The 19,572-nt window shown below is 35.8% G+C and overlaps 1 protein-coding gene across 37 annotated transcripts in view; it reads left to right on the top strand.

The window, feature by feature from the left end:
* The window catches only part of ABI3BP (ABI family member 3 binding protein), a 272,400-nt gene that overhangs the window by 182,173 nt on the left and 70,655 nt on the right, over positions 1 to 19,572 (top strand). For 25 of the 37 annotated variants that reach the window (XR_014244699.1, XR_014244700.1, XR_014244701.1 and 22 more), the window contains 10 exons: positions 1,844 to 1,918; positions 2,802 to 2,858; positions 3,515 to 3,586; positions 4,051 to 4,098; positions 4,856 to 4,921; positions 7,180 to 7,254; positions 11,222 to 11,296; positions 17,313 to 17,372; positions 17,957 to 18,004; positions 18,816 to 18,896. Coding sequence is in view for 34 of the 37 variants with exons in the window: in XM_082392047.1 (XP_082248173.1) it covers positions 1,844 to 1,918; positions 2,802 to 2,858; positions 3,515 to 3,586; positions 4,051 to 4,098; positions 4,856 to 4,921; positions 7,180 to 7,254; positions 11,222 to 11,296; positions 17,313 to 17,372; positions 17,957 to 18,004; positions 18,816 to 18,896 (657 nt within the window). In the remaining 3 variants the exon portion in view is untranslated. The remainder of the gene's footprint in view (positions 1 to 1,843; positions 1,919 to 2,801; positions 2,859 to 3,514; positions 3,587 to 4,050; positions 4,099 to 4,855; positions 4,922 to 7,179; positions 7,255 to 11,221; positions 11,297 to 17,312; positions 17,373 to 17,956; positions 18,005 to 18,815; positions 18,897 to 19,572) is intronic. The other 12 variants (XM_082392056.1, XM_082392034.1, XM_082392055.1 and 9 more) reach the window with 7 other exon arrangements.

The raw sequence follows: 19,572 nt of genomic DNA, 5'->3' as shown, positions 1-19,572 counted from the left end.
ACTTTCTGTAAGATTTTTGTGATATCCTCATTAATCTCTTCCTATTTTAAGGAATCAGGTTTCCCTGTTATATTAAATTACCAAAAACAAGTTGCTTCCTGGAAGTGTCAATTCTAGTGAATCTAAGTTATGGGCTCCCCCATCATTGATGAACTTGACTATTCCTTATTCTCCACCACAGTTTAATATTGGTTCTTAATCTTTACTAAGTAGGAATCTCTGAGTATCTAATTATACACATTAATACCTATATCTTTAAATTAACAAATTTTGTTATTATTTTGGTCTCTAAAAGACCCTCAGTGATAAGGAACAAATTAGATTGGTAAAGTAAAATTTTTCAAACTCAGGCAATAAACTCAAGAAAATCTAATATTTTACAAAACATTGGTACAGGTACAATGCTGTTGATGGTTTCTAGACCTACAAATACAATAGCAACTCAAGATTTTCTTCCTTTAGTTTCAAATCATAGGGGAAAAAATCCTTCTCCCAAACACTAAATTTCCCAAAGCTTCACAGTTTAAAAATCAAGAAAATCTATGGTTTTCCGCTTAAGGAGTCCTTCTAGCCCATTGCAGTTGGGCCCCAAGAGTGACAGTGATGTGGCTTGCTAATTTGCATTTCCCACCTCTATGCCCTCTAAGAGAGACGGTAGAATCTCTACAATTTCACGTGGATGAGAAGGTTCATGGTTAGAGATTTATATGGTAGCCAAATGCATAAGGATTCTCTCTGACAAAAGATGCATCTTATTCAATTCTCTTAGCATTCTATTCCATTCGTCTCTTTTTAAAATAGCACTGCTTCTTTGTCTTAAGTAAACAAACATTTCCTTGCTCTCTGTGGTCCCAGCACCACATTAGCAGTTGAGCAGGGTTGGGTGTGGAGCAGAGGAAGAGATCAAAAGTAAGGGCATGTTTTACCTCTTGAATAAAGTACAATATAATTGTGAAGAAAACCTGTTCTTGAGTTTTTCTTAGATAAAAGATAATTTGCTTATACAAAAGCAGCTTGTTTGGTAAAAAATTTAGAAAGAAAATATTTAAAGGAGTCAAGGATCTATGTGGGCTAATAGAGAATAGTTGAGCTTTGAAATTAAGTAGTATTTGAATTAGTGGTTGGAATGGTGGGAACAGCAAAATAAAAAAGTTTTGACACCTATTGAGGGTACCCAAGGGGGTGGTCAAACTGGAACATAGAATAAAACACTCCTAGATGATACTGAACATTTTGTTAATGATACTGTCATGAAACCAGCTGTAGGAAATACTTAGAAAACCCTTGTGGGAATATAGATTCAGATACAATAGTCATTGAGAACCTCAGTTTTTCAAATAAGCTCTGCCTTTTTCTAGAAGGATAGTTAAAATCAGGGATCAGCAAATCAGCAAATTTTTTTATGTGAAGAGTTAAATAGTGAATATTTTAGACTTCTTAGACCATTCAGTCTGTCACAGCTACTCAATTCTGCTGTTGTAGCTTGTAGGTAACCAAAGCCAAGATGTAAGTGATATGTAAATATGCCTTGAATCATCTTAGTTTGTAGGTGTGGCTGTGTTCCAATAAAACTTTATTTGAATTTCATACCATTTTTACATGTCATAGATTATTACTCTTCCTTTAATTTTTTTTCAATCATTTAAAAATGTAAAAATCACTCTTAGCTCACAGGTCGGGAAGAGGGCTGGATTTGGGAGGGCCATAATTTGCCAGTCTGCTTTAAATAATGCATACTCTGCATTGCCTCTCCATAACCCTGTGATTCTGAAGGTCTATGTGTTGCTACCTGTGAAATAAATTATCCATAATTAGTTTGACAACTTAGACCCTCTTCTTTCAGCTCCCACTGAACTGCATACTCTTATTTTGAAACCAGTGACATCACCAAGCCTAGAAATGACACAAAGTCAACCTGGTAAATAGATTATTTAATCTATCTGGGCACACCATGAGCTTCAGGGGGCATACCCCAAGTGTTGTATTTCCAAATATTAAAAACTACAAAAGAATACACATTTAACAACTCTGTATATTGTACATGCTTCTTCCATGATTGCATACTGGTGTAAATTAGTAATACATTATTTTCATATTAATTATATTATTCAACTGTATAGAAATACTTATCTTCATTTGGGTTTGCTCTGTATAATATTAGAGAATAATCACATATCTGATTAAGTAGTCAACAGGACCAGTTAGAAGAACTGATTTTATTCTTTACCTTTATTTTTCACTAAGTTACAGACTTGTGGTTCTCTTTAGTAATAAGCTAAACTTCTGCTCTGCTATGTGAAAAGAATGCTCATTCAATTGTGACCATTAAGGAACGAGAAAGTTCTCACTTCAGTAAAGATAACAAAATTTCACCTTACACAGTATGAGCCTAAACATTATTGCCCTTCAAAATTAAAAACAAATTTTAAAGATCATGCTGTTCAATGCTATTGCAACTCTCTGACGTTTATTTTGAAACACCAGATCTTATTTTTAACATAGGATTATAATTTCTTTCCATCCCTTTTGTGTATCTCTTAATTAGCTAAATGGCGTTTTGATGCTTATGTTGATGGAACAAGGTTCTATGGTTGTTAATGATAACTTATAATATAAAATTCTGAATTCGGTTATTAGGGTTTCCTTTAGGGTTAATAGTACTATTGTTATTATGGTAACGGCTGACATTGAGCACTTATGGGTACAAGGCACTTGTCTAAATACTTAGTTTGTATGAATTCATTCAATGCTCACAACAACCCATCCTTGATCAATTTTACCATTTTGTGTTTTTTTGCTAGTTTCTGAAGTCCTGGAATTGGTTACATTTAGCACTGAGTCATCAAAGGAAGCTATAGGTAACAATGTTCCCCAATGGGAAGTCAGATATATGTGCTTTTCCATCTCATTGTGGAAGTCATTTTGGGATGTCCTCATGCTTTGTGACATTTCATGGCTCCGCACATATTGCCTGTGCTCATCCAGTGAATCTTGACAGTCAAATGTTATATACAGCCCATTTTGCTAGTATCTGCTGTGTTGCTATGCAAGTTTCACAATTTCCTTGCTTAGTTTCCTCTCCTCTCACTGTGAATGCACAATTTCATTTTTTAATATTCTGATCACTTTTAATACAAATATACACATCTTATTTTTCATTTTCATATTGTTTTTAGGATTCATCCCCATGCTTTCAAAGGACTCACTCTATGTCTTTTTCTCACTAGAATCCTTAAACAAAAATAAGGAAGTGAAATTATCTGCTTTGCTCCAGGTAGAAATCGCTGTAGACCCTGCCAGTTATCGTGTGTGTGTGTATGTGTTCCACATTGCACACTGCCTTCATTTCCTGCCTTCATTGTAGTCATCTTCATATTCTACCTAAATGTTATTTAGTCTCACAAATCTATCTACTTAAGATAATTAACCTGTTTTCAAATTAAACAGTGTTCCATTACAGTGGGTGCTATGGTTCTGTCCACCACTAACCCGCCATTCCCTGTTTCTTCCCTAGCACCAACTGAAATAGATTATGTATATTCCACTGCCAAAGTACCACTCAGGCCAGAGGAGCCAAAGACTGAAGGTGGTAAAGGTTTTCATGCTTCTATTCTTTTATTCAAAAAATTTTTAAGTAGTATCTATTACATTTCATGGAAGTTGAAAGTTCAAGCTGGGGTACTTGATCTACAGTGGAATAGCTTTGAAGAGCTATAGCTTCTAAAATTCTTGAATTCTTAAAATTAAAATGATAATTGACTCTCTGAATACAGAAATAAATTTCAGTTTCTCTGTGGTATCTAAATATTGAGGCATAATAAATTTGACAGTTAATGACAGTTAAAACATAAATATTAGTTGGAGGATTAGGGTTATAGAATAGGATTTCCCTCTTGATTCTTTTTTCTTATCCTAATCCATCGTCCTATCTGTAAAAATGTGATGCAGATTCTCAAGAGAATGAGGTGTGTTGATATTCAAGAAAGAGATACTTGACTGTGGCCTAACATCTTAAGCTTTTTAAAATTGTTCTCCTTTGTTTTGATACAGTTGTGGAATCTATTACAAATGTGTCTGAACCACCTGAGACCACGCTAGGTAATGACACACCCTGGCAGTTTTTGCCCTCATTGTCGCCATCACCTGAGAACCCAGGTTCTCCCTCATTGTGAATTAATGTTGCAACATCATTCTTTGTCATGGCAGTTAATTTTCTTTCTAGGTGCTTCTATTCATAACCATTGTCCAAAAAGTGTCTTCTTCCATTCAGCTTTGTATCTAGACCTTGGTCTCTCTCTACTTCAGTCACCAAAACTGTCAAATCTAAAGTGTCTTTTTTCCTAATGTTAAACATTCTGCCAGCTTGGTATTACGTTGAATACTTCAGATAATATTTTTTTGTATGATGATCCATTTATACCTTCTGCCCTAGCAATATACTTTCCATTAACACTCAGTTCATCACATTCATTTACATGTTTGATTTTTTTCTTCATTAGTTAAACAAAATTCAATGCTGCTGAATGGCTTATGCCTTAACATTTTTTATTTATTCTTCTCCTTATGGTTCCCCAACAACCTATCTTTCTGGCACTGTTGGGGATGTACTAGTGTGGAGTAAGGATTTAAAAAGTAAGGCTATTGCTTACCTTGAAAGTATTTTGTAACCTGGCATCTCTAAGCAGCTTTTAAACTAAATGCATTATGAAGAAGTAGGAGCGCTATTTTGCTGTAGACTTGCAATTTGCTTTCTTTTTTTCTTTAAAATCTACTTGTTACCATCTGTTCTGTCATCTGTACTCAAGGTGTGTGAAGTGCTATAGTAATCCTGGGTACTTTCCTTCAATTACCATAGAAACATCACCTCTGCCTTCCCAAACTGTAATCCTACCCAGCCCAGATGAGCCTCAGACCGAACCGGGTAAATATGTTATTTTGTGTTTCATGTAGAAGGTGAGTGTTTGCAGAACTTACAAGAATGGAAAGACAATATATATGGGCACTATTACTAGTTATCAGAAGCCCTAACTTAATCACTACTCACTGCTCACAGTCTTTGACCCTACCTTTCTGACGCCCCACTCCTCCTTCTATCCATAATCTATAGCCAGCCGTATGGCAGTGTTGTGAACATTATTTAGGATATAACTGAAAAATACCTCTCAGCTACTCTGCAAGTCTTTCATACAGAAAATAGTAATGTTTCTGGGGAAGAACATTTATATTCCTTTTAAAATATAAATATCCCAATTTTAAATACTTTATCATCTTGACTAGTTTTACAAGGTCTGTGGTCATATAAAAACTATTTTAAGATAGTTAATTTGTTTAAGATTAACCAAAACCTCCAGAAATACTGGAGCATTCCACAAAAAGGGGTACAATTGGTCGGTCATCCTGTCATTATTCAGGCCCCTTACTACTTTCTACTGCTCCTTCCTGTGGCAGTTTGGCCATTTCACTGCATACAAATAAGAGAAACTGAAGTCAAACTGGTTACTTGGCAAGTCATAAGGGTTTACTTGATGGTGGAATTTGAAATATGGGAAAACAAATCATCAATGCGGATAACTAAATATGCTTCTTACAAGGGAAAATTTTCTCAATATCTACAGGCTCTCTGATAAATGTCAGTTTACACGTCAGTTTATCATAAATAAGCCCAAACTTGTATTTTGATGGCCATTAAACTATTTTATATGGCTCTAATTCCAAAGGAGATATGGATATTAATCTTATTCATTGTCCTCTAAAATGTCCTGTTAAACCCTGTTAATATCCTTTGCCTATTAAACTCTACAGTTTAATTTTTACCAAAATTCCACACTGACTGCATTAACTGGATCTGTGTCAATTATCTCTAACTTTTTTAAAGTTTTTTTTTTAAATAGCTTTAATCATTAATATGATTGAAATATTTAGTCATAGATACTATCAGTGATACTAATCTTATTCTGAATCATTTTTTATAGAATTGCCTCATGACATGCCTTTACCTGCAAGATGGTCTCTTATACCCTGGGGAAGCAAATAGCCTATCAGTACGAACCTCGGCAAACAAAGCAGTTCAGAGTCAGACTTTCACAAGACTAAGGACACTGTAGAAGTATAGAATTTTAGGGTTGGAAGGGCTTTTAAAAATCCTGTTACTGTTGATGAAGAACCCAGTGTTGTAGACTGAGTGATCCGCAAAGCGAACTCTAAATCTCCCAGCTCCAGGCTCCTAAACCAATGTAATCTCCAACATATCTTGTTCATCTCTCCACAGGCGAGAGGATTCCACTGAAACCATTGCATGCCTTGTATATTTTGATTAAGAATCAGGAAGAAGTCCCTACAGACTCAGCTTCTTCTTTTATCTAATAACTCTTATTTTCAGCAAGCTTTTCTTAAGGTGCCTGAAACTCCGTGACCTTGAAAAACATTTTGTTTCTTCTTATCTCTCTTTATCCCAAACACACTGAACTCAACCAAATGAGGTATTTCCACAAGCTGGGATCTTTCATTTGATAATTCTTTTCCTCCGGCAGGATAAACTTTTAATTTTCTTGGTGAAGAAATAATTGATTTTTTACACTGAATGTCCTAGAACTTCTTTGGGAATTGCTCAGCAGAAGAATAACTTTCTTCAATAATGTATCCTTTCAATTTCTGTTCAATTTTTCTTCTCCAATATGACCAATAAAAATTGTGTTTTGTTTAACAAGATTAATTTTTTTCCATTAGCACTTACTATTAAGGTGCATTTATTTTTTAGGTATATTTGGAATGTAATGTGCTTTTTATTTAGAAGAAATTGTATCTCTTTGCACTTAAAATATTATACTGGGTTATTCTGCTAAAACGATGTGAACTTATAATGATGAATTATTTTATTATGAAATTTATTTTTAACCTATTTAATAGGTATTTGAAGTGGATATTTCTAAAATTCCAACAGTTTCATTTGCCAGCTGAATATCTTGGATATCTTTAATGTGCTGCCTTGGTTTTTTTGGGTTTTTTTTTTCCCATTATAATAAGAAAATTACCGTCTTATACTTTGTGGCTTTTTGGGAACTTTAATTGCTGTGTATTTAGGTCTTCAATTACTCAACAAACATCTTTGAGATCCTAGAGGTTTAGGTACTGTGACTCTTGAAGACCTCAAGAGCTCCGAACCTATATCCTTTCTTTTAGTGCCCAAGCAGACACCGCGAGCTCCTCCCAAACCAAAAATATCTCCACGTCTAAGAATCCCACCGACACAGCCAGGTAAATACTTATTTTATATTCTGGCCTGAAAAGTTTGATGTTAGCGGAGTTACTCTGTTGAATTATAGCAAGTTAGGTTTTTAACCCTTATAAAATAAGACTTCCTTTGAAACCTAATAAATATTTACATTTATTTTTAGACTTTATCAAAAAGTATATTATTGGAGAGCTTATTCCAGAAGCTTCCCTTTTGTTATATTATTTGAGAGGGGGATGGAGGAGAATGGAATTTCTTAAAAGAGTAGCCTGCCTACTCCCTTCACTTCTCGGAGCTTGAGAAAACCTTCCATGGTCCTTGAATGTCCTCCCCCTGCCAATCACCTAATTTTTTTTGGCCTTTCAGTCAATTTTATTTAACATTAGGTCATGAAGATTTTTAATATATATCCTCTCCTGTAAAATAATAACATAATATTGCTTTGGTTGTTTTGCTAGGAATTTTGGGAAGGACCTAAACAAGAGTCATTATAAACTATTTTTTATTCTGTTCAAGAAGCTCTTTCTTGAATGATTGAATGATTAACTCTAACCCTAACTTCTCAACCAAGATCTTGTCCAATTCCTCTGACTGCCTTGGCAGATCTCCATTTCAGGGTACCATAAAATTGACATGCCTCAAAGAAAGCTCATCTTTCCCTCCTTTCAGTTTCTCATTTATATCTGTTGCAGATTCTGAGCATTTTACATCGATTTTTATCCTCTTCCTCATCTGGCCTCTGCAGTCCATCAGTTTTTCCAGACATCTCTAACCTTGGTCCCTACTCCAAGCATATACCCAGTCATGCCTAGTCTATTGTTATGAATCAACTGATCTCCTGTCTCTCTTCTCTCCTAATTTAAAATTGTACCACCCTTGATGCTTAAGTGGCTGATTAACTAATGCATTTCATCAGTTAGTCACTTAACAACTATTCATTGCATGCTGACCTCGCGCCAGACAATGTGCTAGATACTGGGAATGTGAAACAAAATTTCATCCTTCTGTAGTCGAGGAAGTTATAGTTTAGGCCAATCCCCTAAATCTAAATTTATTTTTTAAACATGGCCCACTTCCAAAAAGCATATAAAGTGCACCTACCCAATTTACTAGGAAAGGAACCCTAACTATCACCAATGGTCTGGGGAAAGGAAAATGTTAGCAGCATCAAAATTATGCTTGATCTAGGTAGTAGTTCTGAATTACCAACACAAATTCTTTAATCATATCTCAGTATCCCTACTGAAAGAAAAAAACTGTAGATGTGGGGATGGTCTTTAATATCTGAGAGGTATTAACACTTTCTTTAATATTTCTGAGAGAAATTTTACCTATTACTTTTTCTTTGAAGGAAAACTCCTTAAAAAACAGTTCCATGTACTACATCTAGCTAATGATTTTAAATCTGCTTTAATGTATTTTAAAATGTGTTTTTATTTAATTACTAAAACTTTGCTAAAAAATAATATGGGTATGATATGTAAGTAGATGAAGGTACCAAAGCAACAATCATCTGAAAGAATAAGAAATTTAAAATAATAACAAGAAATAAATTTGAACTATTAATATATAAGAAATACTGGGAAAAATAATTGGTGATTAGTGAATAAGTAATGAATAATAGAATAAGAATAAAAAACGAAGCAAGTATATTAAATTTGTGGGTAGGAAACTAAAATCTAACTTTAAGAAATCAGCAGATAAAATCACAAGAAGAAGCTCTCAACCTTTTATGTGAATGTAAAGCATAGAACAAATGAGGCAGAAAAAGGAGAAATGGAAAGACATAAGAAAGCATAAAACAATGAATGATTGAAAATAAGAGAAAAGATGAGAAACAAGAAGTGCTAGAAGTTAAGACATTGAGGATATAAAGTCCTAGTTAGTAACATTTTAAAAAGTAAAGGAGATATGAACTAAGAAGGAAGACTTATTCATAATTTTATCTTTTTGAGCTGTACTCTGTACTTATAAAAATACAATATAGTAAATCAGGAGCTTACTCTAATTTCCCATTATGACACTGTATTCTAAGTTTCAACTTTGTTTGATTTTGATTTAGACCTTTAGCTAACCTTCCTCGACAAGGTAAGCAACTTCAGAATGGATAGATGCATACGCTCAGTGGTTCCACTCTCACTCTGAAACCCTGGAGTGACTGCAGACTATAACAAGAGAGCATCCTGATTCTGTCCCAACTGAGCAAACTCCCAGCCCATCAGCATCTCCCCTGGAAAGTAGCTACAATCCAAACACTTCTAGCTTTGTCAGGGCAACCTAGTGTAAGGGGACTATTTGGAAAATTGATCATGAAAAAATGCACTCTAGTTACTCCTCTTAAAAGTGGGTGAAATTAGGATCTCTCTTACCCAGGAAAATATGAGCTTTACTTAATAGATCCCAGCAATACCCTAGGTTTTTATAGTCTTTCAAGGATATTTGTTTATGTATACATATGTATCACTCAGTAGTCCAAAAACAAATATTTAAACCCTAGTTGTACTCCCTCCTTACCCCTGGCTAGCTGTTGTGAATTTCAAAAGGCCATTTGAATGGGAGAATGTTCTGTTCGTACATGCAATATCAATATCAAACGCAAATTATTATTGTTGGACTCTAAGGGCATCATCTAACAATAGTGTGTACAACTTAAAGAGCAATGCAATGTATTAATCTACCACTATTTTCAGAATGAAATTCTGTAATTGGGCATGCCATCTCATTTATACTTAAACTATGTTGATAAATTAGATAGCAAAATTTAAATTTACTATATTTGGCATTTGAGGGGATACTGGGATCAAAAATTTGGAAGAAACCATCAAGAATATTTCATCATTAAAATACAGGTTTCATTTTTAGATTCCTATGTTCATAAGTAATAGTGAACAGTCCTGTTAATAATATTATATCTAGAAATCTTATAACCATCAAAATTGCTCCTAATTCTTGAGGGGGCAAACAATGTGAAAAGCAAAATATACTCAGATCCTTCAATGTCAAATATGTAAAGATTCTCCAGAAGTAGAAACATATTTATAGGGGTATAGCTTTCACATCATTTTGACATTTCACACTTAATTCTCACAATCACCCTTTCAGTTAGGACCGGTTTATTATTTCCACCTAAAAAAATGAGGAACAAGTTAAAACGTGACCCGCAGAGCTGGGATATAGCGAGCCCAAGTGTTGGGACCTATCAGTCATGTCTGGACCTCAGTGTTCAAGTCTTGTCTCTGGTGCTTAATGATCATGTGACTCCAGGCAAATAGCTTTAAAGTGAAGCTGATAATTCCTTCCTCTCAGCATTACGGTGAGAATCAAAGGGCATAATCCTTATGAAAGTACTTTTGAAATTGTAAAATGAGCTATAAATAAAGTAGACCTTTTTTTTTTCCTGGTATCTATTACATTAGCACCTTGTTACTCCAAAGGAACAGCTGTGGAAAGACAATTTTGGTTTGTGAACATGTCATTTAAAGGTTTATTTAGAGCCTAACAATTGCCGGGGATGTAGAATGCAAGCCCACCCATTGCATTCCATTGCCCACTTCTCTTTCTGCTGTTGCTGAGCTGACTTTAAGCTGCTCTTTTCCATACTTCATGGGCTCCCATTCTGACTTCACTGAATTCATCTTCACAGAAAGACATGGGGATGGGTTTAAGAAGTCAAGCAAACATCCAGAAAAGAAGAGCACTCTTACATTAATTAAATTGCTATCTCTTCTGAAATGATGTTTTAAAAAAATTATTCATCCTATCCTTATGCTTAGTCAAATTTTGCTGTTTCTCAGATTTCATTTTTCTTAAAGTATCTGGAATTCTAACTGATCTATTTTTAGAGCTTAAGGTTTATTTTTCCATCTAAATCCCATTTCAATACTTTTTTAAAATCAGTAATCAGTCTTATACTTTGTCATATCTTATGTGTTAAGCAAGACTGGGAGATGCTAAAACCAAACGACTCATGATCCGAGCTCTCTCTTTCAGCTCCTAAGGTGTTCCAGCGTGTTACTCCGAAGCCAAAGACATCACCAAGTCCAGAAGTGTCCTATACTCCACCTGGTAAATGCTTTATTTCATGTTTAAGCCAAATGTATTCTACAGTCACACTCTGCTGAAATGAAACATGAGGACTGATGGATGTGAGGTCCATGTTTCACTTCTGTTCAGGTACCACGTTGTATCATGCATGATATAATCATTTCAAAGTGTTCATAAGAGTTATCTAAGTGCTCATATGGTAAGCCATTGATATAATCCAAAGGCAGAGAATTATGCCAAGGGTAGAATGCTTCTTCTAGAATTAAAATTCTCTTATTTTCTGATTTCCAAAAAATAACCTACCAACGTTAACTGTGCTGTGCTCACGTTTCACCAAGATAAAATAAAGAATTGGGGATTTTCCCACAAAAATGATAAAATGATGTTTTACAAATGGAGGAAATGATGTTTAACCATTTTCTTGGATTCAAACATTTTACACTATCCAGCATTGAGGGTTTTTTTTTTTTTTTTCCTTTTAAATTCTATTTTACCCATTCATGGAGCAGTTGCTTGAGTCAAGAAATTTGTTTCACACAGGAAAAAATGATTTCTTTAGCTACAGATCAATTTCTTGCCTATCATTTGAGAAGGCTTTTTGCCCATTTATGGGGGGAATAATATCGTGTTTGTGGGAGTAGTCAAGGTAGGGACTGCAAGAACCCAGACATTTCTCTAGATCCTCAAGTGACCATACAAAGCTGCTGTTAGCTTCACTAATTAGTTCACTGTTGGTTCACTAATAAGCCAAACCAAGTTTTTAACTAGAGTATCTGAGAAATACAATAAGTTCCCCCCCCCTTTTTTTAAGGTTCAATTATTATAAATTCTTAGATGGTCCTAGAAGCATATAGAACATTCCTAGAACCAAAGGATTTCTGAGCTGTAGCTTGAAATGATGGCATTTGGGAAGCAAGTGAATTCACTTGCTATCATGTTTTCCAGGTTGTATAAGCACAGGGTGTTACTGCCGCTGTGGGATGGCTAGGTTGTTGCAAGTGGTGATAGGCTGCAAAGAGCCTCTTTTGCCCTGAAGTCTAGACTTTAAATTAGTACTGCTAAATGCAACAGTCAATATTATAAATGCCAATAAGGAAAAAGCTGATCTTCCCACTTGCAAAAGGTCAGCTTCTTGTTTTCAACTGAGGAAAAAATATGTAATGGAAATGAAGTCATTACAGATAACAACAGTATCTATGAGTGATTATATTCACTTTTCGTTAGAGAAAGCAATACTATTGGTCCTGATATGACATAATCTCATTAAACCAATATATCTAATAGTTCAACTTTTTCTTCTTTTTTAAATGTCTAATATTTGCCTTAATTCCATCAACACCTTCTTTTTCACAGGCACTCTGACCTGTACGTTTGAGCCCTGGAATAACAGCACAAACACTCTCTCTGGAGCCTTCATTGAGCTTATTCTATTGACTCTCCAGTTCCAAATGTTCAGATTGAATTCTGTCTCTAAACCTAGTGTTGGTCCTGCCATTGTGTCCATCACGGGTTCCCCTATTGCTCCAGGGGTGTGATGCTGCGGGAAGAATCATAGGCAATCTTTACTACTATTTAATGTTCTCCCAAGTGTTTTAACAGACTGGATTCAAACAGTTTTGGGGTTGTATCTAGGCTCCGGTTTGCATCCTAATGAGCCCACAACCTTGTTTACTGGCTCCTCAGAAAACAGGGTAAATTACATGTAAACTTAATGTGTACTTGTATCTCTATCCTTTTTATAGAGATAGACGCTCTATAAAAATGTAAAAAGTAGTACTGAAATCAGGACATAGTTATGTTTTAACACAATGTTTATCTCAAAATTTATACTGAGAGATATCAGAAGTGACAAAACTGAATTTTTAGACCTGTACCAAATAAGTCAGTCTCGGGTTATCTGTACAGCTCTTTCATTCTATAGATTCCTAGGTATAACACAGGTTTCATCCAGTTAGGCCTTTAGAAAATATCTTTCAGTCACTCAGTTGAATTATCTACAACACTTAATGAGGAATCCAGACAAACTGAGCCCACACATCGTGTCCAGAACCAAAACAGAACTGGCTTTTCTTTTGATCTGCCTTGGAAGAATGCTTTTGAATTCAGAGCAAAGGACTCGCCCTGATGCCTGGCTCAACAGAGCTGTGCCTTCTTTGTAGATTTGTTTCTGTACCAAGGGCTGTCTTGGCTTTGTGGTAACGTCTGTCACCACAGAAGTATTTGGATAGACTTCAGTCATCGGGAGGAAACCAGGGGCAAAAAAGTTTAGATTTCAGCAGACTATCCAATCCTACAAATGTTCTGTAACTGCTCTCTTGGACAGATTCTAATTTGCAGTCACACATCAGCATTTTTGCAGTTAGAAAAGAAGGGACTAATGCTAAAATGTCTTTTGGAGATGGAATTGCTAGGATGTAGACAATGACTGAATGGTGTTATGGAGAGAAGGATGACACTGTGATTTCTAGCTTGGGCAGGTGGTAGATGATAATACCATTAACTAAGGCAGGGAACACAGAGGGAGGAATGAAGGCTTGTGTTTGTACATGCTAGGTTTGGAGGGCCAGTAGGACTGGTGGTTGAAATGTATTCTTGGATATCTAAACAGAGGTCGATATTTAGGATGCAGATTTGGGAGTCATGTGTCTACATATAGAAGGTTCTTAAATCTTGTGAGTGAATGACATCATCCAGGAGAAAGTACAGACTGAGAAAATAAGAGATCAGAGATCAAAGTCATAGGGGACACAGTTATATTTAAAGAGTGGACAGAGGAAGAGGTGCCAGCAGAATTTGCTGTCAAAAGATCCAAGAGTAGCAGGAAAGAGGGACTCGGGAGGCAAGACAGGGAAGGGCAGCCGTCAATGACAGTGAGGTGGACAGATGTCAGAAGAGCTGTTGGACTTGACAGTGTGGGTCCAGAAGCCTGCATCTGAAACCCGTGGGCCAGAGCTTCAGAATTCAGCAATTTTCAGGCTTTGAAAAGGTAAAACAGCACATATACCATAGATTACAAGCATATTCATAAGTCTTCAGTGAGAAGTATGAACAGTCACACTACTCAGGATGAATAAAAACTGTAAATAGCCTCAGGTCAGTTCTAGTCAGGTTTTACTGTCAAATAAGTTAAGAAAAAAAAAAAACACTTTCTGTCTTCAGAGCATTTTGAACTTCAGAACTATGGATGAGGCCTCATGGATCCATGGGTGCAGGAGATCAGGAAGCCAGTCCACAGTGAATGGAGAAGATGCAGTTAAGAGACCGGGAAGCAGAGGCAGATAGAGTTTTTAGATGAAAGGAATGAGAGCAAGAAAGGGATGGTTTGAAGGGGAAGCCATGTCAAGGAAATGGTTTTTAATTTTAGGATGTTGGAGCATTTGAGCTGTTTTATAGGTGGAGAGGGAGGAACTCATGGATAAATGGAAATATGGACTAATGGAGAAAAATAGAAGATACTAGAAGTAATGGAAAGTAAAAGGCCCCAGAGGAGTTGGAAGGGAAGGTGACCCAAGAGCACAGGTAAAGCTCTGAAAGTGGTCTCTGAAAGGGCAGGAAACCTGCTTCCTCTCAGACTGGACCTTAGGGTACAAGGTTAGAATAAAGGAAGAGGGAATCTGGAGGTGAAAAGGGTGTGTGGTCTATGTGTATTACTTTTCTAAGAGAATCTCTTTGTAGCCTATTACAGGGGTAAACCTTATTGAAAATTCCTTATTCCACCATCTGTATCAGAGAGCGACACCTTCATTCTCTCATCTACTCTGGCAAAACATTCATGCGTATTCATTTACGTTTGTCCATATTGGACAATTCCACTCACAATTGTCTCATGTTAGTTGAACTGTTCTTTGGAAACGTGCCCTTTATTCAAAAAGACAGTTAATATAACTGGTAAGTTAATTGGTTATTTAATATAAATGGTAAATTGGCTAATAGAAATGGGTCTAAAATATAATAATGGTAAGTAATCTTATAAAGAAATCAAAACTGCCTTCTCAATAAATTGTCATGATTTACACTGATAAGTTTCCCCCAGCATGGAAGATTTTGGTTTTAAGAATCATGCTCTTCTTCAATTTAATGTACGGAGGAATGCCACATAGGGAAAAAGAAAAAAACAACTTTGCATTTGTTGGAGCTGCTGTTGACCAAGAAAGAGAATGATTCATATCCCTTTCCTGTGAATATTTCTAGTTCTTTCCTTTCCACTGATTTCACCTACTTTAGAACGTCTGGCATGGCAGTTATTAAATCATCCCTTCATGGTTAAAAAGTGCCAATTGCAGCAGCAGGAATCCACATTAGTCTAAATTCCTCAGGAAACTAAGGCAGGCAGTGAATCATGTATTTACAGTATAAGGTGGATTTATTGGTAGCACATTTCTTTTTAGCTTCTCCTTTCCTTAATCTGGCTCCTCTCTGTATAGTCTAGCACTGCAACCAATTAGGATGTTTATAAACTCAGACTGCTCTGTATGGCCGTGACCTTCTCAGACGCACACCATGATGCCTTCTCCGTCACCCTCCAAATGACAGTTAGTTTGATTTACAACTGGAAATTCCTCGTATTTTACCACTTCAATCCTTAAAAATACTACATAGTAAAGGTGAAGTGTTCACTATGGTGATGGGTTTTCTCTAACTTTGCGCACCACTAATCTTTTTGAAGTTACCTTTTTTAAAAAAAGTCCAGACATCAAGTTCCCCTGGTGGTTACCCTTTAGCTCATAGAAGTTCTAATGGAGTCACATTTCTTTTCAGTGGACCAAATTCCACAACTGTGATTTCACTCGCACTTGCTTAGTGGCCTAGACTAAGAACAGATGGGATATGCACGTTAAATGTGATCCCAAAAGCCATAAAAGAGAATGAATGTCCATTTTATATAATCTATTTCTACACTAATGATAAAGTGGTGTTTGTCCACCTCATGGTAAAAAAGTTTTCTTCATCTTTCTCAGAGGCAGAGTTGTAGCCTGAATCCTAATTTTTTTCCTCCAGCACCATATAAGATGCAAGAAAGTTACACTGCATACCCAAGGGTATTTATGAATTCGGTGTGGTAGGAAAACTTTTCAGTGAGTGAGTAGGGTTGACAAGGACCTCCTTTTGGGGAAACTGAGTTAAAGAAATACGTTACCCTGCTCCTGAAAGGAGGTTTGCCATAGAAATCTGGTATTAACAACAGGCAAATCACCCTGGTATTTTCCCCAATGAGGGATAAGGTATCAAATTCCCAGCCTACCATTTTATTTTGCCGAAGTAGAACTGGACACAGGCATTAAAAATATACTGGATATCAGGACTGAATATGATTATTGTTTAGCATTTATTTTTCTCCCTTGTTTTCATGTTCTCATATGTCAGGAGGCCCTAATACCTATACTTAGTACCTATTATACTGGAAGCCATGTCACTAAGAATGACAAAAATGGCAACATTTATCTAACATTTACTATGTAACGAGCACTCTCATAAACTTTACATTTGGTATCTTCTAATGAGTGACTGATTCTTTCTGCTTTATTTTCTCCCCATAATAACTGTTAGTGCCTTTTAGAATAAAACTTTGTTCTTCCCTTAGATATTCAAGAGTTTTGCCTTTCTTGCTGTTTTCCTCAATATGCAGGCCATTTCTTTAAGATAATGTATTTTCAATTGTTGTCAGTGGAATTTTAGCAGGAATATCAAATGGCAGCTAACCACTTCAGACAAAAACTGACCTATTACTTTGAAGACAACTTGAGGGAGACCTACCTCCTTGTGTTTAATTACATTAGTTTTTTCTTCCTTTTTTTTCCCTCAACAGAATCTTCAAAATGACCTGTGACCAACTTTGTTTTACTGCCATTAGAACTTTTCCTACACAGTGACATTTTTCCATTTCAGAAAGATGGTCCTCTTCTTGGCCTAGCCCTTTAGCCATTGTGAAAACATCTTTGCTTCATTCATGCTTCCCAGGGTTTCAGGTCTATGGGTTAAGTTTCACTCCAGGTATGACATTTAGAGTTCACAGTGTTTTATAATCTTTTTCTTTCAGTTCCAAGAGATGTGCTCCTTCCCCATAAACCAGACACCGAAGACTCTCAGAGCGAACCTGGTAAATGAATTGTTTTATTTTCCCAGTTAGGAAGTGTATTTTTTGAAAAATATTCTTGAGGTAAATATATTTTTGGAATGATTGTGATGTGGAAGAAGTTCAGAGAAAATTATGGATAGAAAATGTGTATTTCTTTTGGGGAGATTTAATCATACAATCTGCTTGACAATTTTTTCCCCATGAGAGAATAGTATATAATTAGTTTATTTTCCCTGAAAGTATTTTTGTTGAATAGAAAATCATGCTAAAGTTATAAGACATAATTATTACCTGAGCCAACCATTTTCACCTTCTTTCAGAATGTAAATATAGCTACATTCCAAATGTGGGTATACTTTTAAGTTAAAAATATGGGTGCCTAATCAAATTTTCCTTATAGTGGCAGTGAACAAAAACTTTAAAGTTTTAGTTGAACTAAGTTCCCTGGGTGTCACCTAAGGTATAGAATTTTTCTCGTATTTATTATGATTCTAAGAGAATGTTTAAATGTTCAAATGGGTGCATTGTAGAGACACAGAAACTGGGTTTACTTCACCAGGTAGTAATTCTCATAAATATATTTCTTTGGTTTGCTTTTGGCCTAGTTCTGCAACCTGTTACCTTTAGAATTGATCTGCCAGAGACAACACTAGGTAATGGTTTTCCCATTTGACCCACTCTAATTATTTTCCTGGCTGCCATCAAGATTGCAGGTCTTTCTCAAATGATCACATTGAAACATCATCTGTCCTCAGTCCTCTTCAATGTTTCATTCTCATTATTTTGACTCTTTCCAAAATAGAAAGGCAATGGTTTCACTGTTCTAAAGATTTGCTCTGAAGACCAACTTAAGACAGCTCACTACCGAGCCCATTCTCACCTAGCTCATTTGTCTCTGTGTTCATAATGATTCCATCTTACTCATGCCCACCTAGTTAACTTTTTCTGCTGGTTTAGTGGTTCTCAGCTGTGGTGTTATAACCCACTAGCATGCTGTGGAAGATGCTGGCAAGTAATTATTATTAATATTGGTCAAAATACTAAAGTTTGCCACCAGTGTATTTTTAAAAATAAACTTGAGCAGACTCCAGATGCTTGCTACTGTGATGATATTCTCTCTCCTGTTGTAATCCTGTGTGCTCTCTTGGATGGGAGAGCTGCAGCTGACAGACCAAGGACCATGTCTCACCCACACCCATCTTAACCAGATGTGGTCATAGAGCGTGTCAAGCACTGAAAGTCATTTATTATCTATCCTGGTGGAAAAAACTGTTGAGAACCATTATTCTAATGTTCCACAATCATCTTCCTGAATGTTCTATGCACACTTAACTTTCTTCTTCCTGACTCACTTAATGTTTTCCGTTTTTCTATTTCAAATAAAGGAATCTCATGTAATATTATTCTGGCCGGGTGCTGGCTTTTGAATCTAAATATTGACAACCTTGGTACTTGTCTTTTCAGCTCCTTTAGAGACACGAGGCAGCCATTTCATTCCTATGATTTCACCAAGTTCTAGTCAAGAGGAACTACAAACCATTCTGGGTAAATTTTGTTTTAATATTTCAGTCCAATGAGGACTTAACATTTTAGGAATCGCCCTTAAAGTACCCATATGTACATTTGTGTTCATGGATTTCCAAACAACAGAGGGTCTCTTTTTATCATTATAAAAAAATACCCATTTCGCTTGATTCTTTTACATTAACTGTATATTTGTCCTTCTAATATTTATGCTGATTTCTAATGTAAAATAAGAATATTTTGAAACATCTTGACAAAATTCCAGTTATTTTTTTAAGAAAGAATCTTCCCAAAGTATATCAATGCTATACTCTTTTGTGGCTTTTTCCATGTTTGGAACTGCATTTGGGAAGAAAAATTTCATCTACTATTTGAATATCTTTTGGGGGCTAACTGCAATGCCAAGCAATAGGAATTCCAAAATAAAACTGTTTTAAAGGTTACCCTGGAGAGCTCGCCATCTAATATGAAGACAGGATTTAGCAGTAGCTGTGCTTCCTCTGTGCTACCCAGTGTTCCACACGTATTTTTAAATTTAAGGCACGTAACAACTTTGTAAGGTAGTTTCTATTACTTGCCCCATTTTACAGCTTAGAAAATTGAGGCACAGAAAGATTTAAAAATCTGGTTAAGCCATACAGCTAACGTCAGAGCCAAATTGGAACCCACATACTCAGTCACCAGAGCTCCTGGAATT

The sequence above is a fragment of the Balaenoptera borealis genome (assembly GCF_965194805.1).
Source record: "Balaenoptera borealis genome assembly, chromosome: 5".
NCBI lineage: Eukaryota > Metazoa > Chordata > Mammalia > Artiodactyla > Balaenopteridae > Balaenoptera > Balaenoptera borealis.
The sequence above is the reverse complement of the archived record's forward strand: the minus strand, read 5'-3'. Positions and strand labels throughout refer to the sequence as shown.